At 42.4% G+C, this 22,552-nt stretch overlaps 6 protein-coding genes across 8 annotated transcripts; 2 read left to right on the top strand and 4 right to left on the bottom strand.

Annotated features, from left to right (window-relative positions):
- Window positions 1–132: 132 nt before the first annotated feature.
- Window positions 133–1,701, top strand: Rpn10 (regulatory particle non-ATPase 10). Its single transcript, XM_017246048.3, has 3 exons — window positions 133–265; window positions 367–507; window positions 561–1,701. Exons 1-3 carry the CDS (start codon window positions 240–242, stop codon window positions 1,570–1,572), a joined length of 1,179 nt encoding a protein of 392 aa, XP_017101537.1. The 5' UTR covers window positions 133–239; the 3' UTR covers window positions 1,573–1,701.
- A 141-nt stretch (window positions 1,702–1,842) lies between these two features.
- COX8 (Cytochrome c oxidase subunit 8) lies at window positions 1,843–2,348 on the bottom strand. Its single transcript, XM_017246049.3, has 2 exons — window positions 2,142–2,348; window positions 1,843–2,047 (listed from the first exon to the last, which is right to left on the bottom strand). The coding sequence occupies exons 1-2, from the start codon at window positions 2,250–2,252 to the stop codon at window positions 1,952–1,954; spliced, it is 207 nt and encodes a 68-aa protein (XP_017101538.1). The 5' UTR covers window positions 2,253–2,348; the 3' UTR covers window positions 1,843–1,951.
- Window positions 2,349–2,576: 228 nt separating this feature from the next.
- VhaM9.7-b (Vacuolar H[+] ATPase M9.7 subunit b) lies at window positions 2,577–3,478 on the top strand. Its single transcript, XM_017245787.3, has 3 exons — window positions 2,577–2,803; window positions 2,862–2,909; window positions 3,002–3,478. The coding sequence occupies exons 1-3, from the start codon at window positions 2,709–2,711 to the stop codon at window positions 3,126–3,128; spliced, it is 270 nt and encodes an 89-aa protein (XP_017101276.1). The 5' UTR covers window positions 2,577–2,708; the 3' UTR covers window positions 3,129–3,478.
- Window positions 3,479–5,350: 1,872 nt separating this feature from the next.
- Window positions 5,351–14,738, bottom strand: Wnk (Wnk kinase). 2 transcript variants are annotated; one of them, XM_017245992.3, is made up of 12 exons: window positions 13,352–14,738; window positions 13,123–13,295; window positions 11,023–13,060; window positions 10,165–10,965; window positions 9,964–10,095; window positions 9,350–9,412; window positions 7,933–8,769; window positions 7,449–7,868; window positions 6,360–7,383; window positions 6,231–6,295; window positions 6,001–6,172; window positions 5,351–5,938 (listed from the first exon to the last, which is right to left on the bottom strand). In XM_017245992.3, the coding sequence occupies exons 1-12, from the start codon at window positions 14,261–14,263 to the stop codon at window positions 5,808–5,810; spliced, it is 6,768 nt and encodes a 2,255-aa protein (XP_017101481.2). In that variant the 5' UTR covers window positions 14,264–14,738; the 3' UTR covers window positions 5,351–5,807. The 2 variants fall into 2 exon arrangements, with proteins under 2 accessions (XP_017101481.2, XP_070135427.1); XM_070279326.1 differs by lacking the exon at window positions 9,350–9,412.
- Window positions 14,739–16,245: 1,507 nt separating this feature from the next.
- Window positions 16,246–18,793, bottom strand: LOC108128264 (RNA-binding protein 33). The gene is made up of 3 exons (XM_017245754.3): window positions 16,938–18,793; window positions 16,668–16,857; window positions 16,246–16,606 (listed from the first exon to the last, which is right to left on the bottom strand). Exons 1-3 carry the CDS (start codon window positions 18,477–18,479, stop codon window positions 16,572–16,574), a joined length of 1,767 nt encoding a protein of 588 aa, XP_017101243.2. The 5' UTR covers window positions 18,480–18,793; the 3' UTR covers window positions 16,246–16,571.
- Window positions 18,794–19,916: 1,123 nt separating this feature from the next.
- Window positions 19,917–22,552, bottom strand: CapaR (Capability receptor). Of its 2 annotated transcripts, XM_017245778.3 has the most exons (10): window positions 22,168–22,552; window positions 21,903–22,053; window positions 21,749–21,839; window positions 21,484–21,683; window positions 21,246–21,419; window positions 21,117–21,191; window positions 20,908–21,052; window positions 20,666–20,849; window positions 20,503–20,607; window positions 19,917–20,150 (listed from the first exon to the last, which is right to left on the bottom strand). In XM_017245778.3, the coding sequence occupies exons 1-10, from the start codon at window positions 22,357–22,359 to the stop codon at window positions 20,013–20,015; spliced, it is 1,455 nt and encodes a 484-aa protein (XP_017101267.1). In that variant the 5' UTR covers window positions 22,360–22,552; the 3' UTR covers window positions 19,917–20,012. The 2 variants fall into 2 exon arrangements, with proteins under 2 accessions (XP_017101267.1, XP_017101268.1); XM_017245779.3 differs by lacking the exons at window positions 19,917–20,150; window positions 20,503–20,607; window positions 20,666–20,849 and having other exon boundaries at window positions 20,988–21,057.

Genomic DNA, 22,552 nt, shown 5'->3' with positions numbered 1-22,552 from the left:
ATGTATATACTATATTCTCATATGTATTTTTAATATTAAATTTAAAAGGGTTTTTGAATTAAAGTTTGTAGAAGCTTTAAAAACGGTGACCGCGTTAATTTCTTATCGATATATTAATCAGATTTGAATATCGGTAACACTAACGATATTTGGGCTGCCCTGGCTCTAAAAAACTTAGCAACCCTAGTGTTTATACGTAAAATTACAGTTCGGTGGCAGTGACAAGCAAAAATACGAAAATGGTGCTGGAGAGTACTATGATATGGTAAATTCATGTTTTTTACAACTAAATGGAGTTCTCTTCAATTCTAATCACGGTCAGTGGTGTCTGTTTGGCATAGAAGCTAATTATTTGCTATTTTTTAGTTTCGACAACAGCGACTATCAGCGCAATGGAGACTATTTTCCAACCCGTCTGAATGTCCAGAAAGACGGCATTAATCTTGTATGCCTCACCAAGCTGCGATCCAATCCCGAGAACAATGTGGGACTTATGACTTTGTCCAAGTGAGTATTCGCTCATCTATTTATTGGTTAGTTAAATATTGTAATCCTTGCAGCACGGTGGAAGTGCTGGCCACGCTAACCAGCGATGTTGGACGCATCTTTTCAAAGATGCACTTGATCCAACCCAAGGGCGAGATAAACCTTTTGACTGGAATCCGCATTGCTCACTTGGTGCTGAAGCATCGCCAGGGAAAGAACCACAAGATGCGTATTGTGGTGTTTGTGGGATCGCCCATCAATCATGAGGAGGGCGAGTTAGTAAAGCAGGCGAAGCGTCTGAAGAAGGAAAAGGTCAACGTCGACATTGTCAGTTTTGGAGACCACGGAAACAATAACGAGACCTTGACCGCTTTTATCAATGCCCTCAACGGCAAGGACGGCACCGGGTCGCACTTAGTTAGTGTCCCTCGTGGCTCAGCATTGTCGGATGCTTTGTTATCTTCCCCCATTATCCAAGGAGAGGACGGCATGGGAGGTGCTGGCTTGGGCGGAAACGTGTTCGAGTTTGGCGTGGACCCCAACGAAGATCCGGAGTTAGCCTTGGCTTTGCGTGTTTCAATGGAGGAGCAGCGCCAGAGGCAAGAGAGCGAGCAACGACGTGCCAATACTGAGACTTCGGGCACCGCTGGAGGCGAGGCTGGTGGAAGCTCTGGCCAAGGAGGAAACGTAGAGAGTGTTGGCGGAATTGCTGAGGCCAACACCGAAGAGGCCATGTTGCAGCGCGCTTTGGCCTTGTCCACTGAAACCCCCGAGGACAACTTGCCGGACTTTGCCAATATGACTGAGGAGGAACAGATTGCATTTGCCATGCAGATGTCCATGCAGGACGCTCCCGATGACACGGTTACCCAGCAGGCAAAGCGTCCAAAGACCGACGAGGCCAATGCTCCCATGGAGGTAGATGAAGATTATTCGGAGGTAATTGGAGACCCGGCCTTTTTGCAGAGCGTCTTGGAAAATTTGCCCGGGGTTGATCCCCAGTCTGAGGCCGTGCGTGATGCTGTCGGCTCGCTTAACAAGGACAAGGAGAAAAAGGGCGATGGCAAGGACTCGCAGAAAAAGTAAAACGCAACTATAACTATATCTTATAAGATCGTTTAAAACATTTCTATCCCCATTAAAACATTTGCAAGCCTTTTAAAATTATGCTTCAAGTGAAAATATATACACAAATACACTAAAACTAGCCACTGATGCAAGTCTTTTCACTTAGGCAGTCGCAACTTCCATATTTATTCTCCAGTCATAACTGATTCATTGGATAGTTGAGTTCACAAGAGCCATTTTTAAGAAATTTTCTAGATTTAAAGCTTTTGTTAAATAATGAAATTCATCTATGGTTCAATCCACTTTCGTTTATTTCCTGTGATTAGGGACACTAATTATGCATTGATACTTTTTACTTTACATAGTATTAGGTGTGATAAACGTAACAAAAAGCAAGTTACTTGTCGCCCTTGTAGTCACGGATGTGGTAGAGCACCCAGGCGGGGATGAACAGGGAAGCAGCGCACATGCCGCCGCCCAAGATCACCTTCTCCTGCAATAGATAAAGCCAGCATTTAATGAAAGAACGAAGGAAATGGCTTTCTTTGGTAGAACATCCTCGTTATGCAACCAGAAGGAAAACTTACGGCCGTGGAGATGTGCTTGGTCGGGGGGCCAGAAACCACGGATTGGCAGCGGCTCTGCATAGCACTGCGGATGGCGGGGACCAAGAGGCGAGCAGCACTGTTTTGGAACATTTTCGAAGTTGTTTTTAGCAAATCTTCTGGCGAAAATCAATGGTGTAAGGTTAGAGTGTTTCTTCTTTCCAATTTGCCGTTCGCATGGAGATTTTACCGTGGTGGCAGCACCATTTACTCCAATGTTGGTAACCGATACTCATTTTGGTATCCCTGAAAAAATATACGCATTTTGAAAATATTTATTTTTTTAAATTTTCTATACTTTTATAAATAATTCTTTAAACGAAAAATTTCTTAACAACTTTTAAAACTATTTTAATATCAACAATTAAAATCGATATTATTAATTTTAACGATACTTCGATAAAAACAATTAATTCCGTCAGCCCTGTCCCATGTTCAGCTGTCATGTGATATTCGCTGCTCGAGAAAAACTTTCGTGATCGCATTGTCCACCCTTTTATTTTTTATTTTGCCTTAAACCACACACAGCAGTTTCTTTAAGCCTGCAAAATGGTTTCCGAGTGGGTGCCACCGATCGTTATCACCAGCATTTGGGCCTTCATTGGCATCATCTGTCCCTTCTTCGCTCGAGGTCCCAACAAGGGGTAAGTGTTTACTTAATATGTTGCTAAACCCTCCCACTAAATATATTCCTGATTTCAGGGTGACTCAGTGCTGCCTTATGCTGACCGCTGTCACCTGCTGGTTGTTGTAAGTAGCAAGAAAGTTGGGTGCACTTGTTGTACTCAAAAAATGACGTATGACTTCATACTTATCGATGTGTCTTTGTTTTATCATTGTAGCTGGCTCTGCTGTTACATGACCCAGCTGAACCCTCTGATCGGCCCCAAACTATCCATGAACGAAATCATGATTATGGCCAGGGAGTGGGGCAACCCCATTAAGGACACAATGGATGTCACCGTTTAATCGTTTTCATATCACCTGTTTTGTTATCGTTTACCTTGAATGCTCTTGCATTCTGTATTATTAATTTCAATTTAATTGTCGAAGCATAAAATAAATTGTATCAAAGTTATAGAAAACAAAAATCAAATTTACAAAAACCCAACAAACATACATATGTATTTGTGATGCACTTTTGTAATTTCATAAATATGCCTTGATATTTTGGACCAGCATTCCCAATAAATCAAAGTGTCTTAAAAAGAACATTAAAATATATGCTAAAATTATGTACAATTTCTCCTAAACCAGATAATGTTCATTATTTACATTAGATAGCCTAATGGTCATAAAATATATGTTGGAAATATAAATTATGTTTAGATTTTCTAATGGGACAAGCAGGGCAGCGTGTTATGTATTGACTACACACTTCACAATAAAAGATAAGCTTACTGCGAAAGACTTTTGGGCCACAGAAAAATTTCTGGAAGGTCCCCTTCCAAATTCCCAAAATATGCTTTGAGCCACTATATGGAATATTGGGAAGGCTATATGTTTGGCAAAAATAATCCGATTCATGAGCGGAGTATCTTAAACGATTCGTAAATCGATTCTCCACAAATCTGCATCAAAATCCAAGATCAAAATATTTTTTAGATTTTTTGTCAAAATTTATGGAGGGTCCCCTTCAAAAATCCCAAAATATGCTTGGAGCCACTATATGGAATATTGGGAAGGCTATATGTTTGGCAAAAATAATCCGATTCATGAGCGGAGTATCTTAAACGATTCGTACATCGATTCTCCACAAATCTGCATCAAAATCCAAGATCAAAATATTTTTTAGATTTTTTGTCAAAATTTTTGAGGGTCCCCTTCAAAAATCCCAAATATGCTTGGAGCCACTATATGGAATATTGGGAAGGCTATATGTTTGGAAAAAAATAATCCGATTCATGAGCGGAGTATCTTAAACGATTCGTAAATCGATTCTCCACAAATCTGCATCAAAATCCAAGATCAAAATATTTTTTAGATTTTTTGTCAAAATTTATGGAGGGTCCCCTTCAAAAATCCCAAAATATGCTTGGAGCCACTATATGGAACATTGGGAAGGCTATATGTTTGGCAAAAATAATCCGATTCATAAGCGGAGTATCTTAAACGATTCGTAAATCGATTCTCCACAAATCTGCATCAAAATCCAAGAACAAAGAATTTTTTAGATTTTTTGTCAACATTTCTGGAGGGTCCCCTTCAAAATCGCAAAATATGCCTGGAGCCACTATATGGAATAGTGGGAAGGCTATATGTTTGGCAAAAATAATCCGATTCATGAGCGGAGTATCTTAAACGATTCGTAAATCGATTCTCCACAAATCTGCATCAAAATCCAAGATCAAAATATTTTTTAGATTTTTTGTCAAAATTTCTATAGGGTCCCCTTCAAAAATCCCAAAATATGCTTGGAGCCACTATATGGAATATTGGGAAGGCTATATGTTTGGCAAAAATAATCCGATTCATGAGCGGAGTATCTTAAACGATTCGTAAATCGATTCTCCACAAATCTGCATCAAAATCCAAGATCAAAATATTTTTTAGATTTTTTGTCAAAATTTCTGGAGGGTCCCCTTCAAAATCGCAAAATATGCCTGGAGCCACTATATGGAATATTGGGAAGGCTATATGTTTGGCAAAAATAATCCGATTCATGAGCGGAGTATCTTAAACGATTCGTAAATCGATTCTCCACAAATCTGCATCAAAATCCAAGAACAAAGAATTTTTTAGATTTTTTGTCAAAATTTCTGGAGGGTCCCTTTCAAAATCGCAAAATATGCCTGGAGCCACTATATGGAATATTGGGAAGGCTATATGTTTGGCAAAAATAATCCGATTCATGAGCGGAGTATCTTAAACGATTCGTAAATCGATTCTCCACAAATCTGCATCGAAATCCAAGATCAAAATATTTTTTAGATTTTTTGTCAAAATTTCTGGAGGGTCCCCTTCGAAAATCCCAAAAAATGCTTGGAGCCACTATATGGAATATTGGGAAGGCTATATGTCTGGCAAAAATAATCCGATTCATGAGCGGAGTACCTTAAACGATTCGTAAATCGATTCTTCACAGATCTCAATAAGAATCTAGGAATATTTTGTAGATCTTATGTCAAAATTTTCAATTATTAAATCTGAACGATTTGCAACTAATTTTTTTTTTCAATAACCCATTCAAATTCGGTAATAAGTTATTTATTTAGTAACTACGCAGTATGTATACATCACTTTGAATAAATGATGACTATTATATAATATTCCTATATGCATTGTTATATTATTACATTATCGAAATTTGTATTTACAGTTTTTTTTACTAATAAAATGTACAATTTTCTTAAAAAGTTCATACAAAAATTGAATATTTATTTTAAACAAATAAACGAAGCCAAGATCGGAAAGTAGGAATTTCAAATGATAATGAAACAGAAAGGTATAAAAATAAAACAATGGCATATCAACAAGAAGCGTTTGACTAATATTTACAGACAACCCCGTAACATTCGACAACTTTATACTTAAAATCTACTTCCAGATCCACATTCCTAAACTCGAGCCAATTATATTGTCGAGAACATAGAGTAGAGCTGTTAGTATGGCTTGTCAAAGGTGCATGAAGCGAAACAATTAGCGCAGTTATGTGTTTGCGGAGCCAGTGGATGTCGGATTCGATGAGGACGGAGCTGCTGGAGCCGCCAAATTAGTTGGAAGCTGGGCGGCAGCTGCTGAATAGTAAGCGGCAGTCGCTGGAACGTTTGTGCTTATAGCTGAAAATGTATAAATATTTAAATTGACTTTGACTTTTTTTCTGATTATCCAATATGCTTACATTGGCGCAGTGCCTTCTGAAACTTTTCGTATTCCACATAATGTTTTAGGCGCAACTCGTCCTCCTCGATGAGTTGTCTTTGGCGCAACAAAAGCAGCCGTTGGTGCTGGTTTGTTCCCAAGCGTGTGTTGCACAATTGGTTCACCAGTGAATCCAAATTGTGTTTTATATCCTTCAAAACGAATACATTTAAACAAAAGCTTTTATTTATGATAGTTAATGTAACTTACTGATTGGATATCGCTGGGTAGCAAATGGGGATGCGTAGCTGCTAGAGATACAGGCTCTTCGGTAACTGTAAGGGAAGTTTTACAAAAGGTTTAGTATTTTGTTTCGGATTAGGAAAACCAATAAATTACCTTCACCAGCTGATGCATTAAAAAGCGGTTGCATAACGTGTTGCATTGGCTGCCCCGGCTGTTGGGTGGCCATTATAGGCGCCTGTTGCAACAAATGGTTGGGCACAGTGCCATGGAAGTTTTGTGGTGTTGCCACACGAGCTCCAGCCTGCTGGTTATACATTCCTGGTAGACTCTGCGGCGTCATTTGCATTTGAAGTTGTTGCTGCTGCTGCGAGATGATTTGCTGCTGGGTTGCCATCGATTGCATGGGTGCTAGTTGGTGGGTCATTGCTTGGGCAATGCTCACCACCTGCGGAGGAAGTTGATGCATTTGATTGGGCTGCGTCTGAAGGAATTGCTGTTGTGGCGGAAGAGCAGGATTGAACTGCTGCGATCCCTGCTGCTGTTGCTGTGGCTGTGACTGCTGGATCAGAATGGGTTGCTGTTGTGGCGGCATGAGTGGCATTTGATTCTGTGGCTGCTGAATTGGCTGCAAAGGCATAGGCTGCTGGGGTGGCGGTTGCTGAATGGGATTAACCATATTAGGATGCCCATTTAGGGGAGTCTGCTGTGGTATGTTTGGATGCACCACTGGCTGCTGCAATTGTGGCATCTGTGTGCCATTTTGATTGATCATCTGCTGCCCTACCACGCACTGAGTTCCAGCTCCACTTGCTGTCGAAGTGGGTGGAGCTGTCCCCGGCAGTTGGTGGATCTGTTGGGGCTGCTGGTAAATCAGCTGAATGCCGTTAATGGCCAAAGGAACGCTCTGGATGGGAGAGCTTATGATTTCGGTCGGCGTGTTCACCACACTGCCGTTTGGTACCGAGTTGCTTGCGGTGTTTAATTGCATTTGGCCACCAGGGCCCCCTGCGACCTGAAGATCGATCTTCAGCTGACCCTGCGCAGGTTCCTCCACCCCTGTTGATGTTTTTTGCTCCTGCACGCGACTAACACTGAACCGAGAGATCTTCCGGGCACTCGGATTGGTTGCTTCTTCAACTTGCTTCGGAACTGCAGACAACGGGGCAGCCGCTGGAGGCTACAAGTATATATAAAAATTATCGTTAAAGATTTAATTTTAATTTAAAAGTTTTCACTCCTCACCTCATCAGCGTTGTCCGTGTTTCGCAAGGCTGCCAATTTCTTTTCCAAGTCGGCAATCGAATTCTGATTTATAGATCCGTTGCTGGGGTTTCTCTGTGGGGCATCGCTGCAGTTTGTCGAAATGGACGTGGTGGATGGCTTTTCTAAGCTTGGCTGTTTAGACAGTTGCTTCTCCCCAGTACCACCAATTGCAATACCAGCTGTAGCTTCAGTTGGTGTCGGGTCCGAACTGGGGGCCGGCGCTTCAAGATTGGTGGCAGTGTGCAAGTGCACATCAGAGCCCACACTGTTGTCGATGGAAGTGCGCCGAGAATTGTAGACGGAGGAGCCAGAACCTCGGGCCGATGTCAAGGCTGCGGTTGGTGTATTCTGGCCCAATGATGAAACCGATCCACCAGTGGCCGTATTGGACTTATTTGGCTATAGAGAATACAAAAAAAACTTTTATACTTTTGAAACCTTTTCGAATCTCTGTAACCTTTACCTCTTGTGTCTGTGGATGTCCGGGCGTGGCCTTTAGAGATGACATGGCTGGAGAGGCTTGGTGAGGAGGCCGGTTGCCGATAGAGGCAACCACAGCCGAGGCAAAAGCATGGGCGTGCGTTATATTCTCCAACTCGATCTTCAGCTGCTCGAGAGTATTAGTAGCTCCGGATGCCTGAGTGCCCACGGCTTGGCCTGCTTTATCCTTTGGTTTCTCTGACTCTACAGCAGCAGCTTGATTATTCTCCGCCGATTCAGCCGAGGGCTTGTTGGGCATATCAAAGGTTATCTTCACTTCGGTCAAGTCGTCCAGGCTTCTAGTGTGTTTTAGGTCCTCCTGAATCTTAAGATGACGATTCAGGGGAAGATTTAGACTACGAGGAGTAGCGCCTCCTCCAGCGGATTCCAAAAGCTTTTGCATTCGAGCTATGGCTAGGGAGCATGGCTTTTGCTGGACACCTGACGACTTCTCCTTGCCGTCATCGAAAGCGGGTTCGTTTCCAGTGGGCGTTATATTACTGTCCGGCATGTAGTCAATCGACAAAGAAGTGTATTCCGAAGCGGTGCTCGTCTTGCGGGACACCGAGCCTGATCCAATGGTCACGTCGTTGCTGCTGTTGGCTGCGTCTCTAGAAGTCGTCGATGAAGACGACATGGTCGAAGTAGTGGTGGGCGGAGTGCCAACGTGCGGCGGCAGATCCGGGGCATTGGCCAAATTGGAAGTCTGTGACTTGCCCTCGAAAGCGGACTCAGCACCCCCACTACCGGATGGCAGAGTCTCCACCCCGTGGATAGTGGGTTCGAACATCTTTGTAATGTCGCTGGCGGTTTCATCCCGCTAAAATAATTGTGTCAAATGTGAATCATCAAGGTCGGCAAAGAGTACGAGGTTGGTTCATTAGTATTGGAAAAATAAAATATAAAAACTTTAAAAGTTAAAAAGAAATCGAAAATACCAAGTCGACTTTTTGTTAGAAGGAGAACAAAATGTAAAAAAAACTTGCTGGATTGTGTGTGAAAAGAAAAGTTTTTTTTATTCTAACTATTAAATAACTACCAGACCAACTTAATTTGTATTTTATGATTGAAGAGTTGGAATAAATTAATTTTCATAAAAATTTGTAACTCAAAAGTTTCCAGACAGAAATGGCACATTTTTATGCTAAATCGGACAACCTAAAAAATGTAAAATATATTTAAAAATGTATCGAATTGTTGCTATAATATGTGCCTCTGGAATTAGTAAAACATTAAAGAATTATTAACTTGAAAAAGTTGGTGAAATTATAAGCAAACTCTGGAAGATAAGAAATTCTGGAATACGTCTAAGAACAAAAGAAAAAATCCTCGTAAGTAAAGAAATATTTTAGCTAGAAAAAAATAAGTGTTTACATAAGCCCAGTGCACTCAACACTTACAGATCTATGTCTTTGGTGTGACCTAAACGTGGAACGCTGTCGAGTTAGAGACGCGTGTCGGACCTGTTTTGTTATAGTGATATAGAGATATAGACAATCAAAAAACATGGATTTTGTGATATGGAAAATAAAATCGCGATATAATCTGTATTGTACGACATGGCCATTATTTCGTCGTAACTTTTCATAGAAACGGAAAGTGGACTGCCTAGAAATGCAGTTCTTGAATAGGATGTCTCCCAGAAGATTTGAGATTTTTAATTTATTTTTTTATAAAATAATTCAAATGCTGACAAAATTATTTACTCTTGACTGTGAGGTGTTTAAGGATCGGTCAAAAGACTCGATAATGCCAACGTTTCAATAAAATTTGGCTTGAAATGGATCTTTCAACGTTTCAATAAAATTTGGCTTGAAATGGATCTTTCTGTTAATCCGAGTTATCAGCAACGCGTTTCTTTTAGGATTTCTATCCTATAGCCAAAAGGTCTTTTTTTCATCCAACAAAGGGCATCCTTTTCAGCGCTTTTAAAACCCTAAGGTCTCGATAGAATAGTCTTTATTGAGTAAGAAAGGAAGATTTCATTGTAAACAGTTCTGGGAAAGCGAAGTACCTTTTCAATATTGCGGCGATAATTGGTTGGTATGGGGATTTGGTTGGGATTCTGTTTGACCTGGTCAACAATTTCATTGATCATATCCACAAATACTGTACTTTGACAATTAGAAAGCAAATCTTGAGCGATCTGAAATATATGGAATATATTTACTTTAATAAATAAATTTCATTAAAGTGTCTATTTATTTTAGCTTACCAATTTATTGGCGATTTCCACGGGATTCACATCTCCAATGTCAAACTTAAAAGTGATCGTTTTGAGTTTGTTCTCCATGTGGCAATTAATGACACTTCCCTCGTCCACACTGGTGACACTTAGCTTGGGGATTCGTTCGTTGCCGCTGCGATTGGATCGTCTGGGTTTCTGGGAACGTTGTGTAGCGTTGCCCTGGGCTTTCGCCTGCTTCTCCGCATCCACAGGTGTATGACTTTCGGTTTTGGGTGCATTTTCTGAATTGGTTTGGACGCTCTCCGAATTCACATGTTCTTGGTTAATTTGGTTTGTCGGTTGATTTTCATGCACCACAGGAACTTGCACTGGAGCCTGAATATGTTGCTCTGCTGGAGGTTGTTGCACTATCGGTTTTTGCTGGGCTTGTGGTTGCTGTTGAACCATAGGTTGTTTCTGTTGTGGTTGCTGGAGCACAGGCTGATGTTGCTGTTGGACAATTGGCTGCGGCTGTTGGACCTGGTGAGGTGGTTGTGGTGCTTGCTGCTGTGGCTGGCTATGCAGCAATTGCTGCAGCTGTTGTTCCAAAGGCAGGGACAGTTGTATAGGTTGCTGCTGGGGCTGTTGCTGTTGTATGAATTGTTGTTGCTGTGCCGGCACAGTTGCGAAGCCACCATGTTGCTGCTGTTGATGTTGTTGCTGTTGGGGGTCCGATAGTGACACTTGAGGCTGTTGGTACGTCTGCGCCATGGGTTGTTGCATTGTAGGAGCAACCGACGTAGGCGGCACTTGCATTTGCACAGGAATCTGCATTTGTTGCTGTTGCACCTAAAAGAAGATAATTTTAAATACTTTTTTCAGTTTGAAATGACAACTTTCACATACCTGCGATCCAGCAATTATTTGCTGATGCTGTTGCTGCGTCATTGCCTGCGTGTATTGCTGGTGTACAAACTGTTGCTGTTGCTGCTGAAGTTGCTGCTGCTGCTGTAGTTGCTGCTGCTGTTGTTGAAGTTGCTGCTGCTGCTGAAGTTGCTGTTGCTGCTGCTGAAGTTGCTGTTGCTGCTGTTGTTGAAGCTGCTGCTGTTGCTGTTGTTGCAGTTGCTGCTGCTGAATTTGTTGCTGCTGTATTTGTTGCAGCTGATGCTGGGCAATCTGCTGTTGCAAAATCTGTTGCTGCTGCTGATGCGTAGCCACCGCTTGCTGTTGCTGCTGCAATATCTGCTGCTGATGGGGGTGCATTTGCATTGGCTGCGTTAGCTGCTGCTGCTGGCCGGCCTGCTGCATGGCATAGGCCTGTTGCTGCTGCGCCATTTGATTGGGATGCATGGCAACTTGCGGCGCCGGTTGTTGCTGCTGCTGTTGCTGGTAATATTGCTGCGCCTGCTGCTGAGCCATTTGCTGCTGTTGTGCCAGTTCCGGCGGTTGAACGTTTGTATGCATCAATTGTTGCAACTGCTGCTGCAGCGGGATCTGATGACTCTTTTGCTGATCGTTCAGAGGCTGTTGATTTGGCTGCTCGTGTTGCTGCGGCTGCAGGACAGCTTGTGGCTGTTGCTGCACCTGAATTTGCTGCGGCATTTGCTGGAGTATCTGTTGCTGCTGCTGGGGGTTGACTTGTTGCTGTGGCACCATTGTAACATTTGGTTGCTGCTGTTGCGGCGGCGGCTGTTGCTGCTGCTGAATCTGTTGGCCTCCTGTGGGCGAGATGACCTGATTGTTGGGTATCTCCTGCGAGTTTTGATACGATGCCAGCTGGGGCGGCTGAATATAATGCACCGTGGGCTTTTGTTGCATCGGAATGGCCGGCGAGGCGATAACCTGTGGCTGTACCGAAATCAACTGCACCGGGTTGCCGCTGTTCGGGATGGAGGCATTCGAACGTGATGGATGAATCTGAGGATCGGCACTGTTCGTGGAGAGGGCCAGACTGGTCTCGGAATCGGTGTTCAAGAGGTCATACTTTAGCTGCAAGCGCTGGTTCCACTTTACCCCATCTTCCTCATCTTCGGACTCCTCCTCCTCTTCCTCATCTTCGTCAACGTTCGTTGGCAGGCTCTCGCGTTGCTTCTGCAGTGCCAACTTCTCTAGTCTGGACTTCTCGTTCTGCAGTTTAATCTGGGTCTGGCGCTGGGCGCGCTCCTTCAGCAAGGATACGACCTGCACCTTTAGAAGACGAGCTACGGCACGAGAATCGTCCTCGGATATAATGTTTTCCTTCATCATCTCCTGAGCGATCTGCTCGTACTCGTCATGTTTTATGTTATACTCGAACTGGATCGCCTCATTCTCTTTGTGTCTCGACGATCTTTTCTTGGGGTCCATGAAGCGCAGCCGAAACTCTATAATGCTAATGCTTGGATCGGAAAGAAACTGCTCCGAAGCGGTAGGCTCTACGCGGATGCCGATATCCTCGTCGAAGAACTCAGACTCCAGAAGCTCATTGCAGCTGGGCCGGTCCTCCTTTTTCAATTCAATGCATCTTTCAATGATGTCGCGCACATTAGGATCTTCGACTTTGGCCAGCGCTGCTGGCTTGATGCCCGATATGACCTTCTTGTAGATCTGTGCCGGACCTTTGCACTCGCTGTACGGATACTCAGAGATGGCCATCTCCAACATGCACATCCCGAAGGCATATACGTCCACCGATTCGTCGTAGTGCTCCTCGTACATCTCGGGAGCCATGAACTCCGGCGTTCCAATCACAGATTTCGCGTGGGAGCGGTTCTTCAGCGTCGCCAGGCCCAGATCGCCGATCTTAACGCTGCCCGTGGTGCCAGTTATAAAAATATTATCACATTTCAAATCACGATGAATTATAGGAAATTGACGAGTATGCAGAAAATTGAGGCCCTTCAAAATCTGACGACACCATGACTTCAATACCTTTGGGTGTATCTTCTTAAATCGTTTCAAATAGCTGCAAATATTAAATATTTAGATATCTCTTTAAAAGTTTATATATTTTTTTGTTGTTCTTACGATTTCAAAGTTCCAGATAACATTAGTTCGGTGACTAGTACTATATTCTTTTTACGGCCAATGGGAAACTCCCAATATGTATAAAACCGTACAATATTAGGATGCTGAAGCTTCTTCAGCATGTCTGCCTCCTCGCGGAATCTGGTGCGTTCGCTTTTCTTCACTTGCTTGTCCTGTAATTAAAAAAAAATGTATAATTTTATAATAAAAGTGGTCAAAATATTCTTACCAGCAATTCACACCACGCAACTGGAACACCCGTCAACGTGTCCAGGCCACGATAGACAGTCTTGAAGGAGCCACGGCCCACTTCCTTGTCGTACTTAAAAAAGCGTCCGCAAGGCGACATGGCCACCGGATCATCATCTTCATCGCTCTTGCTCTTTGTTATCGAGGTAGCCGACGAGGTGGTGGACACAGCCGCTGTGGAGGGCTGCTGTGAAGAGGAAGCGTCAGCGGAGGAGCCAGTGGCAGACGCCTCCTCAGCGCTGACCTCAGCACTCTCCGATTTCTTAACTGTGGCATCGATGCTCTTTGGCTGCTTTTCACTTTGGACCTCGGTATCGTCCTTTTCCTCGACCTGGAAACCGACGCGCTTAACGCCGCTCGAATGCTTCGTAGATGACCTCAATGGCACTTCGTCTTCAATCTTTTCGATTGGCAGACTTCGCGACGCCTCGATGATAATGTTCTCAATGATGCCGGACACCTGATGGGCGGCAACATCGGTGGCATTAGAACGCGTGGGCGTGCGAAATTGCTCCTCCAGATGCTCCGCCTCGCGGGACAGCGTCTCGATGTTGTCATCATAGTCACGGGGAAACTCCGTCTCCAGCTCGACGAACTGAAGCGGATTTGTGTTCCTGCCGGACTGCTCCACATTCTTGCGCACGAACCGAATGTTTTGCACAAAGTTTGCTGTCAACGTTGTGGGCGTGGTCTTGGAGGAGTGGAGCGGAGCCTGCTGCTTAATCAGCGGCTCGATCACCGTGTCCGAGGAGGACTTCCTGGCCTCCATTTTCTTGGTGTCAGCGACGACCGCTTGCGGGGCGCCCGACTTGTCTTTTTTGGAACTAGCCGCAACTACACCAGCTGATTTCTGGCTGTTTGCGGCATCTTCTGACTCAGATTTGCCGTCCATTTTGTCCTCATGGTTATCCTGGGAGCCCAGTACCTCTACATCGATCAATGGATCCGGTTTGTTTAGATCGCCGTTGTTGTTCTCGTTGATCGGTTCGTTTTTAGGAACGTTGCTAGCCTTTCCAGAAAGGGAGTTAGTCGAAAAGCGTCTTAATACACGCACAAATAGGTTGCTTCTGCTGGAAGCCGATGTGGTCGGTGAGGTGTGTAGCGTGGGCAGAGAGGAAGCTGGCTCGATGGGATGCGAGTGGATCGATGTGCTGGTGCTGGTGCTGCTGGTGCTTGTCTGCGCGGAAAGTGCGTCCTGCTTGCGATTGCGATTGCGATTGGGCCTTCTGCTCAGTGTGTCTTTTAGTTTTGATGATGTCGGGTTCGGACTTTGCCTAGAGGAGGCAGACCTATTAAACGAGCGGGGTCCCGGCTTTTGTATTTTAGCTCCCTGCACAGTTTGCTCCTCGCTAGAAATAGAGGTATTCCTAAAAATAAATAATCGTTTATCAAAATTGGTTAGAAAAGCCTATATATTATGTATTTCAGCGGAATATTGTAGTGGGTTTCTACGGCTCTTATGACTTGTTTATTCTCATTTATACATAAAAAGTATTATTTATTTATTTGTTACTTCCCATTGAGTTTACGACTAACTTAAGTTAACGTTAATTGCGAGTTTAACACTGTTTATAAATAAACTAAATCACAACAGTAATAATACCTTTGAGGTTGCGTGGTGCAGGAGGTAGTACCATCTTCGCTGATGGCGCTTCCCTTCCGAGCACGGTTCGAAGGTACGACCTCTTGTTGTCGTACAAAGTCGCAAAGGGTTTGTCCAATTTTGCAGGATTTTCAGCGGCAGACCAGCACGTTTAATCTTAACACGAAGAGGAAGAAATACGTATAACTAGATGAGTAATGGCAAGAAAATCAAAACCAAGAACAAGTCCCAGTCCAGATGCGTCAGTTGCGTTCAGCTCCATCTCGTTCCAACTCCCAATACGAATGAGGGGAAACCGGCCGTGTTTATTTGGCAGGGAAAGTATGGAAGTGGGAGGCGGTTGTCGATATGGGTGACAATGATATGGTGATATGGTGGGGGGTGGCACTTGCCACCCACTGCTGTTTGTTGCTGGGTGCCAGACACTATAGGCACATATGTGCGAGCACATATATGTATATAATTACGGATATAACCGCCGTCTGAAATATCGCTTACAGCTGGCTGGCTCCTTGAGGTTGAGGTGTATGCTTTCCATGAATCATAAGTTTCGATTGCACTTGTTCTGTGCTATGTACTGGGTCGTATGTATGTGCGTATGTCAGTGCGGTACGTTCTTGATACATATGTACGTACTTAAGTACATTTAATTTCGGGACAGGCAGGCAGGAAGCATATGCGGCTATGATGTCATTGTCGAGGGATCTCCGCCCAGCTGCTCCTCCTCCAAAACCGAAACAGAAACCGAAAATTCGGACAAACTGCGATGGTTGCGACTGCGATTTGGGGAGTTGGGTGTTAAACGGTTCAGCAGGTTTTCATATTACTGCACGGGGGATTTGCTTGGCGTCCGGCGGAATTGCTAGCTTCCACGGGGACGGTCGGTTGCATTGGACGCGGCGATAAGGAGTCAGCGAAAGATTGAGTATTTCGTCTAAAATTCCATTTACTTTCACAAAAATTTTACTGGTGTTTGTGGCGTATCGATATCGCTTTATTGTTACACAATGGGCTATCGATAGCTGCAATCGCACGCCCTAGGAAGATTGTGGCCCAGATGGTGTCATCTCTTCTTCATTCACTATTACCGGGGGCCTGGTTCTATTTTGGCGCTATTTTGAATGGTCATACTATTTTTAATTTAAAAAAATGGTTTTCTTTTCTTATTAGCGCTATTATTTATTTACTTACCTATAAAATAGTGTCTTGTATGAAATCTTGTATTAGTAAAATTTATACCATGTTTGTTTCAATAAAAGACCATTTTGCGATTCATAATTTTATTATTAATATAATATAAATAAATTAACTTACTTCTCACGTGGTTTTTGCGAGAATTAACAGCTATAAGCACTACAAATGTGTATAGATTTGATTAGATCACTCATATTTCAAATTTATAGGAAACCGAGCACGATTCCATTTTCCAACATTAGTTACATTTTGTCCATAGACCAATATAACTTTTATAAAACCCTTTTTTACACCATTGCCAGGGAGCGAATTCGTGCGCATTTAGAGACTATAATTAGGCTTTGAAAATCTTATAACTGCTATAATAAATTTAATTAATTTAATGATTTCCTTGGATTCCTCTTCATGTGCAGGAGCCTTTACTTTTGATCGTCACACCTAAAGCAAAACAAAAATTAGTTTCACCTTTAAAGAAAGTTATTTTTAAGGAATTACTTACTTATATTAAGACATGATGAGTAACACTGGAGCTGTGTTTCTCCCGTGTACATGTATCCATCGGATCCACAGATTATTTCATCGTTTTCGTCATAAACATTAGCACAGATCTTTTCACAGTAACTTTCTGTGTCCTTTGAAGAATCCTGTGCAGATGTACTCGTCACGGTTGGAATCTGTGGTGCCTCAGGCTAAAAATAATTGACACGCAAAATCATAAATATTAATAAACTTATAATTATTAAATATTATTTAAAGATTTCTATCCTACCTGCTTTACAATTTCAGTGTCGGCACTATCCTCTGGATCATCGCTGAATTCCTTGATGGGCTTGGCCACATCCAGGATCGGTGTTGCGGTCTTGGCTGGCTCACGAGGTGTTTGGGCCACGGTTTCATAGTAGTAGGTATTGCCTTGTGGAGACTTTGTGTACTTCATGGATCCCCGGATTGCATCTTGCTCTGTGAACTCAAATCTCAGAGGCTCTGGCGTGTAGCTCTTGTGACTCTTGGTCAGGTGATGGCTTTTTGGCGGAGTTTGTGTCGAGGCTTGCACTGACATGGGCGTGGATACAACATGCTTCACCGCCTTGTTGCCATCTGACTTGACCACAAACACATCCTGGCCGGCTTGGTAGCTGCCGCGCACAACAGCGGAATTCGCAGGGGCGGGATCTTGTTGGTAGAACAGATCGGAAACTTGTATGGGCTCATTGTAACTGGAGGAGACCGAGTTGTCTGGGCCAGAAGCGGTCTTGTAGTGAAGATGTTGGTGCAGGGGCTGATGCTGGTGTTGCTGCGGTAGCTGATGTTGCTGGGGTTGCTGTGGTAGCTGATGTTGCTGTGGTTGCTGAAGTTGCAACGGCTGATGCTGGTGGTGATGCTGCAACAGTGGTTGCTGTTGCTGCAACGGTGTGTGTTGGTGCTGAAGTGGATATTGATTTAGTTGCTTCTGCTGATCATGCTCGGCATCAAGTTTTTTGTAATCCGGATCTCTCTTGGGCAAAAAATACTCATTTGTGCCCATGAAGTGTAAGTATTCCTGAGCTTCCTTTGATTCCTTGGCAGGTGGTATCGCCTGGCGATAGTTTACAGCCGCCTGGTTGGTTAATGGTTTCTGTTGATTTTCGGACTCTTCGTGGACTGAGTAACTACTCTGGTCCTGCTGGAACTGTGGATTTTGGAGAGCCGTCTGCTGGGAGGGCACAATGTTAAAATTGGGACCCTGTTGCCCAAAAAGCTTGGGGTAATGCAGATATTGAGAAGCTTGAACAGGAATAGCATGCTGCTGGATGGGCGCGTAGACTGGTTTATGATCCTTCATAATCACATTGCCGTTAAATCGAGGGGAGGCCTTGAAATTTTGTAGGTACTGCTCAGAAACGTATTGCGGAAACTGATTCTTTCCTACATCTAAGACGGGAGCATCCTTTACGTGAGCAAACCTTGTAGGCTGATTCTGATCGAACTGGTACCTCCTGTGCTGATCGTTTGAAGGATAATTGCCGAACTGCTCGCGTCGCATAATATGTTGTACTGTGGCAGGCTGTTGGGAACGCAGAGGGAAGTCCTTGGGATGTTTGTGGGGCGAGATCGAGAGCAGGGGTAAGCTATCCGACCGCGAACGAATCCTGGCAGCTTGCAATAGTCCTGGCGGAGGCACGGGTCCCTGCCTATTATGACCGAAATGAGGTTCATTCAAAAATTGCATTAAACGCGCACTCCTTGGATCGTATTCACTGTCGAGGCACTGTACTCCAATAAATAAGGTGAGTATCACCAAAAGAGGTGTTAATTTATAAATGGGAGACATTTTATTTTCTTTTCTATGTTCTTGTTCGAGTGGCGCGGATAATACTAGGTGTTTAAATCCGTTTTTGGTAACAGGCGACGACGCGACGCGTCTTAATTCCTCGACGGTCTATTGGTATTTAACATTTGTCAGTTCCGCGGTGGCCAAAAGCAAAAAGTTTCTTTCAAATCTTCTTTTTCTTCTTTCGCCACGATCTCGCGGACTTGATCTCACTTTCTTTGTTATCTCGCCAGTCGTTTAAAACACAAAAAAAATGGAACGTCTCGCGGCAATGCAGCCAAAGTTATAGCCACAGATACAGATACAGATACAGCTATGGTTAAAGCTAAAAGCTAAGGCCTCGTTGCAGCCATTTATTTAAAACATTTTGTCAGAGCTTGTTGTTTAAAGTTTGAAGAACCGTTAATCAATCGAGACCCTCGGATACGATCCGATCCGATCACTTTCTTCTCGAAATTCGGCGGAGTCTTGGTCGGTTGGAAAGCAACTGAGAGTTGCAAATGGAACGTTTCTGAGCCAGCTGTGGCTCAGTACTGATACTGGTATTCCATACCATTCCGTAAACCAGTTTTCATAAGACTCTGCCCCAGAGGAAATGTGGATGTGGTGGCCTAACCTGGCCTGGCTTGGCCCAACTCGGCCAGGTGATCACATCACATGCCAAGATGAAGAAGCTGGCTCTGGCTCGGGCTCGGGCTCGGGCTGGAATGGAATCTATCTGTGGCAAGAGGCACAGTGGTATTGTCGCAGAAGTGCCGGACAATCGCTTGATCTATTGGGCAGATTTATTTTTTAATTTGTTTATCTTAAGTGCAGGTGAAAGTAAATTCCGGCTAGACAAAAACAACTAATTTTGGAAAACCTAAATGTAATTTGAGATCTTCGGTACACAAAAAACAAACGACCCAAAAAAACAGATTCTGGAGATAAGAAAAATCCAAGCTTGTTTTTAAAAAAGATTTCCTAAGAATGATAAGTAATAGTACCACTTTTTAAAACCTAGTCTCTAGGTTAAATATAATTTAATTTTTTCCAGTGCCCTTCCCTTTAAAGCTCAACGATTAATTGGTTCATACAGAATTCCAGATGCTTGTCAAAAATTCCGAGTTTATTTACCTTTTGGTTTTATCTTTGAAAAAAAAAGTGAAAATTTATTATAATTATAGACACAACTAATGGGTACAACTTTCGCTTTTGTCGTTAATTTGGCATTGCTTTTCCTTTGAGAGAACAAGCTATAAGAAAACGATAATTTCGATTATTGTTATGCAAAATGTTGGAAACCGTAAACCCAGGTTTATGCATTCATTCATAAAAGCCCTGTTAGTTTTTTGTTTTTTGAATAACTTTACCTCATCAGGTCGATATTCTTTTTGCCTCTGAGTATTTCAAGAAAAACCAGAAAGCTTCCCGTTTCGAAATAATATATTCCGTTGCTTACAAAATTCATAAAATGCTTTTATTTAATAAAAATGAGGAGAGGTCTTAATGTAATCTCTACTTTGGCTAAAAAAACTCATCCAATCGTTGTCCTTAAATGCAAGTTTCCTCGTTTTCTATCCAGATATCGTTAGACACTTTTGATTCCTCACAAACAGGATTCCTGGCAATGGAGTTATTTTCCAGAACGATGACTATGTCGGTTGTGCTTAGAACTGTCGAATCCAAAGTCTGCAAAATAAATTTATTCAATTTTAGTCTCGCTTGCTAAACCTAGACATCTTACACCTCTTTATCTGTGTCACTTAACCTTAAGAAAAGTTCAGTTCCCCGGTGGGAAAACATGTAAACAAAGACAAATCAATCTTAAACAAGGATACTACTTATACAAAAGCGAAAACCAATGTTAAGCCTGGGGAATTAGAAAGTTTGACCGACTGAAATAACTTTTTAATTTGATTTATTGACTCGCAGAGCTTTGAACTAAAGGAGCCAAGTTTGATAGAAGCATTCAATTTATTGCTCTTCCTTGAAATTGATTAGAATTTATGTTGAAATGTTGTATTTAATATGTGTTCCTTACCTTTGGAAGTGGAAGACTGTAGGTTTTTTTGATTAATACTCTGTTTTGAGATGGACTGTCTTTTTCCTTAATAATATTTGGCTGCCGGCTTGCTCGAACATGGACCTGGAAAGGGTTTAATGGAAATTAGAGGATGAATTGTTATTGAATTATTATAGTTTACCGAGTGAACTCTATCATAGTTGATGTGGTTGCCCATGCTTGTGGCGGTACTCTCCCGGAAACTGGAGTGGTCCCTGGCAAAACCACTGTTGTAATACGCTCCCACAGGTCTTCCACAAAGGAGTTCCCTAAATGCCACCCTATAGCGTCGCGACATCACGCTATATACTATCGGATTGATTGTGCTGAAATAGGTTTTAATTTTATTAAAAAATATAGAAAACAAACGTAAGTATTATTCACCATGAAACATAGTAGGCAAATCCTGCTATGGAGAATAACCATTCATTTACATTATAGTAATTTTCGTTGTTCTGGGCGTACAGAAACCAAAGTCGTTGGAGGTGAAACGGAAACCAGCATACAAAAAAGGTTATCACCACAGCGGCTATACTGATTAAATTGGTATATATTGTGGGTGTCCTTAAAGGGGTTTCTTGCCAATAGCTTACCCAACATTCGAATCACGGTCTTCTTCCTCATTTGTGAGTTTCGGGACTCTCGGTTTATGTTTCCATGTTGAACACCTAGGAAATCCACAATTAAAATTGTCATAATTTAGGTTTCTTCTGATAACTTACCCAATTTTTGATTAGTTCTGGATCGAATCTTGAGTCCCATTCTTCCATATAGTAATAGGATGAGTATCATGGGAATCACAAAGAATATGCAAAATGATAGTTCGAATATGGGAACCACATTCACAATTTCTGGTGACATGCTGCAGAAAGCCGATTCCGCAATAGTTGAATTATCTGAAAGAATTTTTCATAAATATTTTCCAAATAAAACAAAAAAGTTTTACTCTGGTTAACTTACCTAATGGATATGTTAAATATATAATATCCGACAAAACTCCAAAAGGTATTGCACTTATAAAACTGGCCACCCAAAGAAGGGCTATTATCCGAAGAGCCCGTTTAAAGCCAACCATGGCATACAAATGCAAAGGATGGCAAATGGCCAGAAATCTTTCCATGGAAAATGCCGCAATCGTAAATACCGAGACATAAGTACATCTGTAATTTAGTTTATGTTCTAGTATATGGTAATTAACGATTCTAAAAATAATATTTATACTAACGCTTCGGAAATAAAGGCGCGTATCTTGCAGAATGGCAGTCCGAACAGATATGGATACTGATGCCAAAATAAAAATACTTCCGTTGGGAGGCCTGTAGGGGGCACCAAATTTTGTTCAATTTCCTGTTAATTGCTTTTGTTTTTGAATTACTAACCCAGAAGTAAGTATAATAGGTCCGACACGGCTAAACTGAAGAGGTAATAGTTGGTAGCCGTGTGCATGGCGGAATGTCGAACAATTACAATACAAACTAATAGGTTTCCAATGATACCTGTTATAAAAATGCCTCCAAATATAATTGTTATCTGAAATTTTAATTAAGTCATGAAAGATAAAAGTTTTTGCTAAAAACTAAATCTTCTTAAAATTTTAAAGGCTTAAGTTTTTAATAATATCTTGAATTAATATTTTGTACTTACCAAAATCGCCTTCCATAGTTGCAAGGTTTGTGGACCAAGAACAAACTCCACAAATTCCGTGGGAGTACAATTAAAAGTACCACAAGCATACTCTGTCTCCGATTCATAGACCGGAAATGAACTTGTCCCGAAAGAATCGGAAATAATGCTGGAGTTTAGATCCAAAAATGATATTTCCGTGGTTGAGTTCATTTTGAAACCTAATTTTATCTTTTATTTGGTGGTTAGACTGTCTGGTAGTTTAGTTTTTTATAGACAGCCTCTAGAAAATGGTATAGCACAGCATGGCACACGACGATTTCCGTTAAAGTTTTATGGATCGAGAAAAAACCGTGGCGCGCGATCGGATGCCGCAGCCACCGTATCCGTATCTGTATCTTTTAGA

The sequence above is a fragment of the Drosophila bipectinata genome, chromosome 3L, assembly GCF_030179905.1.
Source record: "Drosophila bipectinata strain 14024-0381.07 chromosome 3L, DbipHiC1v2, whole genome shotgun sequence".
In the NCBI taxonomy this organism is placed as follows: domain Eukaryota; kingdom Metazoa; phylum Arthropoda; class Insecta; order Diptera; family Drosophilidae; genus Drosophila; species Drosophila bipectinata.
Note: the sequence above shows the minus strand (reverse complement) of the source record. Positions and strands in the feature narration are given on the sequence as shown.

Excerpts from the sequence above, each read along its gene's own strand:
- Rpn10 (XM_017246048.3), top strand. The coding sequence starts at position 240 with ATGGTGCTGGAGAGTACTATGATATG. Across the intron at positions 266-366 it reads CTGGAGAGTACTATGATATG|TTTCGACAACAGCGACTATC; the intron begins GTAAATTCATGT and ends GCTATTTTTTAG. Across the intron at positions 508-560 it reads GGACTTATGACTTTGTCCAA|CACGGTGGAAGTGCTGGCCA; the intron begins GTGAGTATTCGC and ends TAATCCTTGCAG.
- COX8 (XM_017246049.3), bottom strand. The coding sequence starts at position 2,252 with ATGTTCCAAAACAGTGCTGCTCGCCTCTTGGTCCCCGCCATCCGCAGT. Across the intron at positions 2,048-2,141 it reads CCAAGCACATCTCCACGGCC|GAGAAGGTGATCTTGGGCGG; the intron begins GTAAGTTTTCCT and ends TATCTATTGCAG.
- VhaM9.7-b (XM_017245787.3), top strand. The coding sequence starts at position 2,709 with ATGGTTTCCGAGTGGGTGCCACCGATCGTTATCACCAGCATTTGGGCC. Across the intron at positions 2,804-2,861 it reads GCTCGAGGTCCCAACAAGGG|GGTGACTCAGTGCTGCCTTA; the intron begins GTAAGTGTTTAC and ends TCCTGATTTCAG. Across the intron at positions 2,910-3,001 it reads GCTGTCACCTGCTGGTTGTT|CTGGCTCTGCTGTTACATGA; the intron begins GTAAGTAGCAAG and ends TTATCATTGTAG.
- Wnk (XM_017245992.3), bottom strand. The coding sequence starts at position 14,263 with ATGGACGGCAAATCTGAGTCAGAAGATGCCGCAAACAGCCAGAAATCA. Across the intron at positions 13,296-13,351 it reads TTGCGTGGTGTGAATTGCTG|GACAAGCAAGTGAAGAAAAG; the intron begins GTAAGAATATTT and ends TTTTAATTACAG. Across the intron at positions 5,939-6,000 it reads TCAGAAGGCACTGCGCCAAT|CTATAAGCACAAACGTTCCA; the intron begins GTAAGCATATTG and ends ATACATTTTCAG.
- LOC108128264 (XM_017245754.3), bottom strand. The coding sequence starts at position 18,479 with ATGTCTCCCATTTATAAATTAACACCTCTTTTGGTGATACTCACCTTA. Across the intron at positions 16,858-16,937 it reads ACACTGAAATTGTAAAGCAG|CCTGAGGCACCACAGATTCC; the intron begins GTAGGATAGAAA and ends AATTATTTTTAG. Across the intron at positions 16,607-16,667 it reads CTCATCATGTCTTAATATAA|GTGTGACGATCAAAAGTAAA; the intron begins GTAAGTAATTCC and ends GTTTTGCTTTAG.
- CapaR (XM_017245778.3), bottom strand. The coding sequence starts at position 22,359 with ATGAACTCAACCACGGAAATATCATTTTTGGATCTAAACTCCAGCATT. Across the intron at positions 21,840-21,902 it reads CCTATTATACTTACTTCTGG|GCCTCCCAACGGAAGTATTT; the intron begins GTTAGTAATTCA and ends TGCCCCCTACAG. Across the intron at positions 21,420-21,483 it reads ATATTTAACATATCCATTAG|ATAATTCAACTATTGCGGAA; the intron begins GTAAGTTAACCA and ends AAATTCTTTCAG.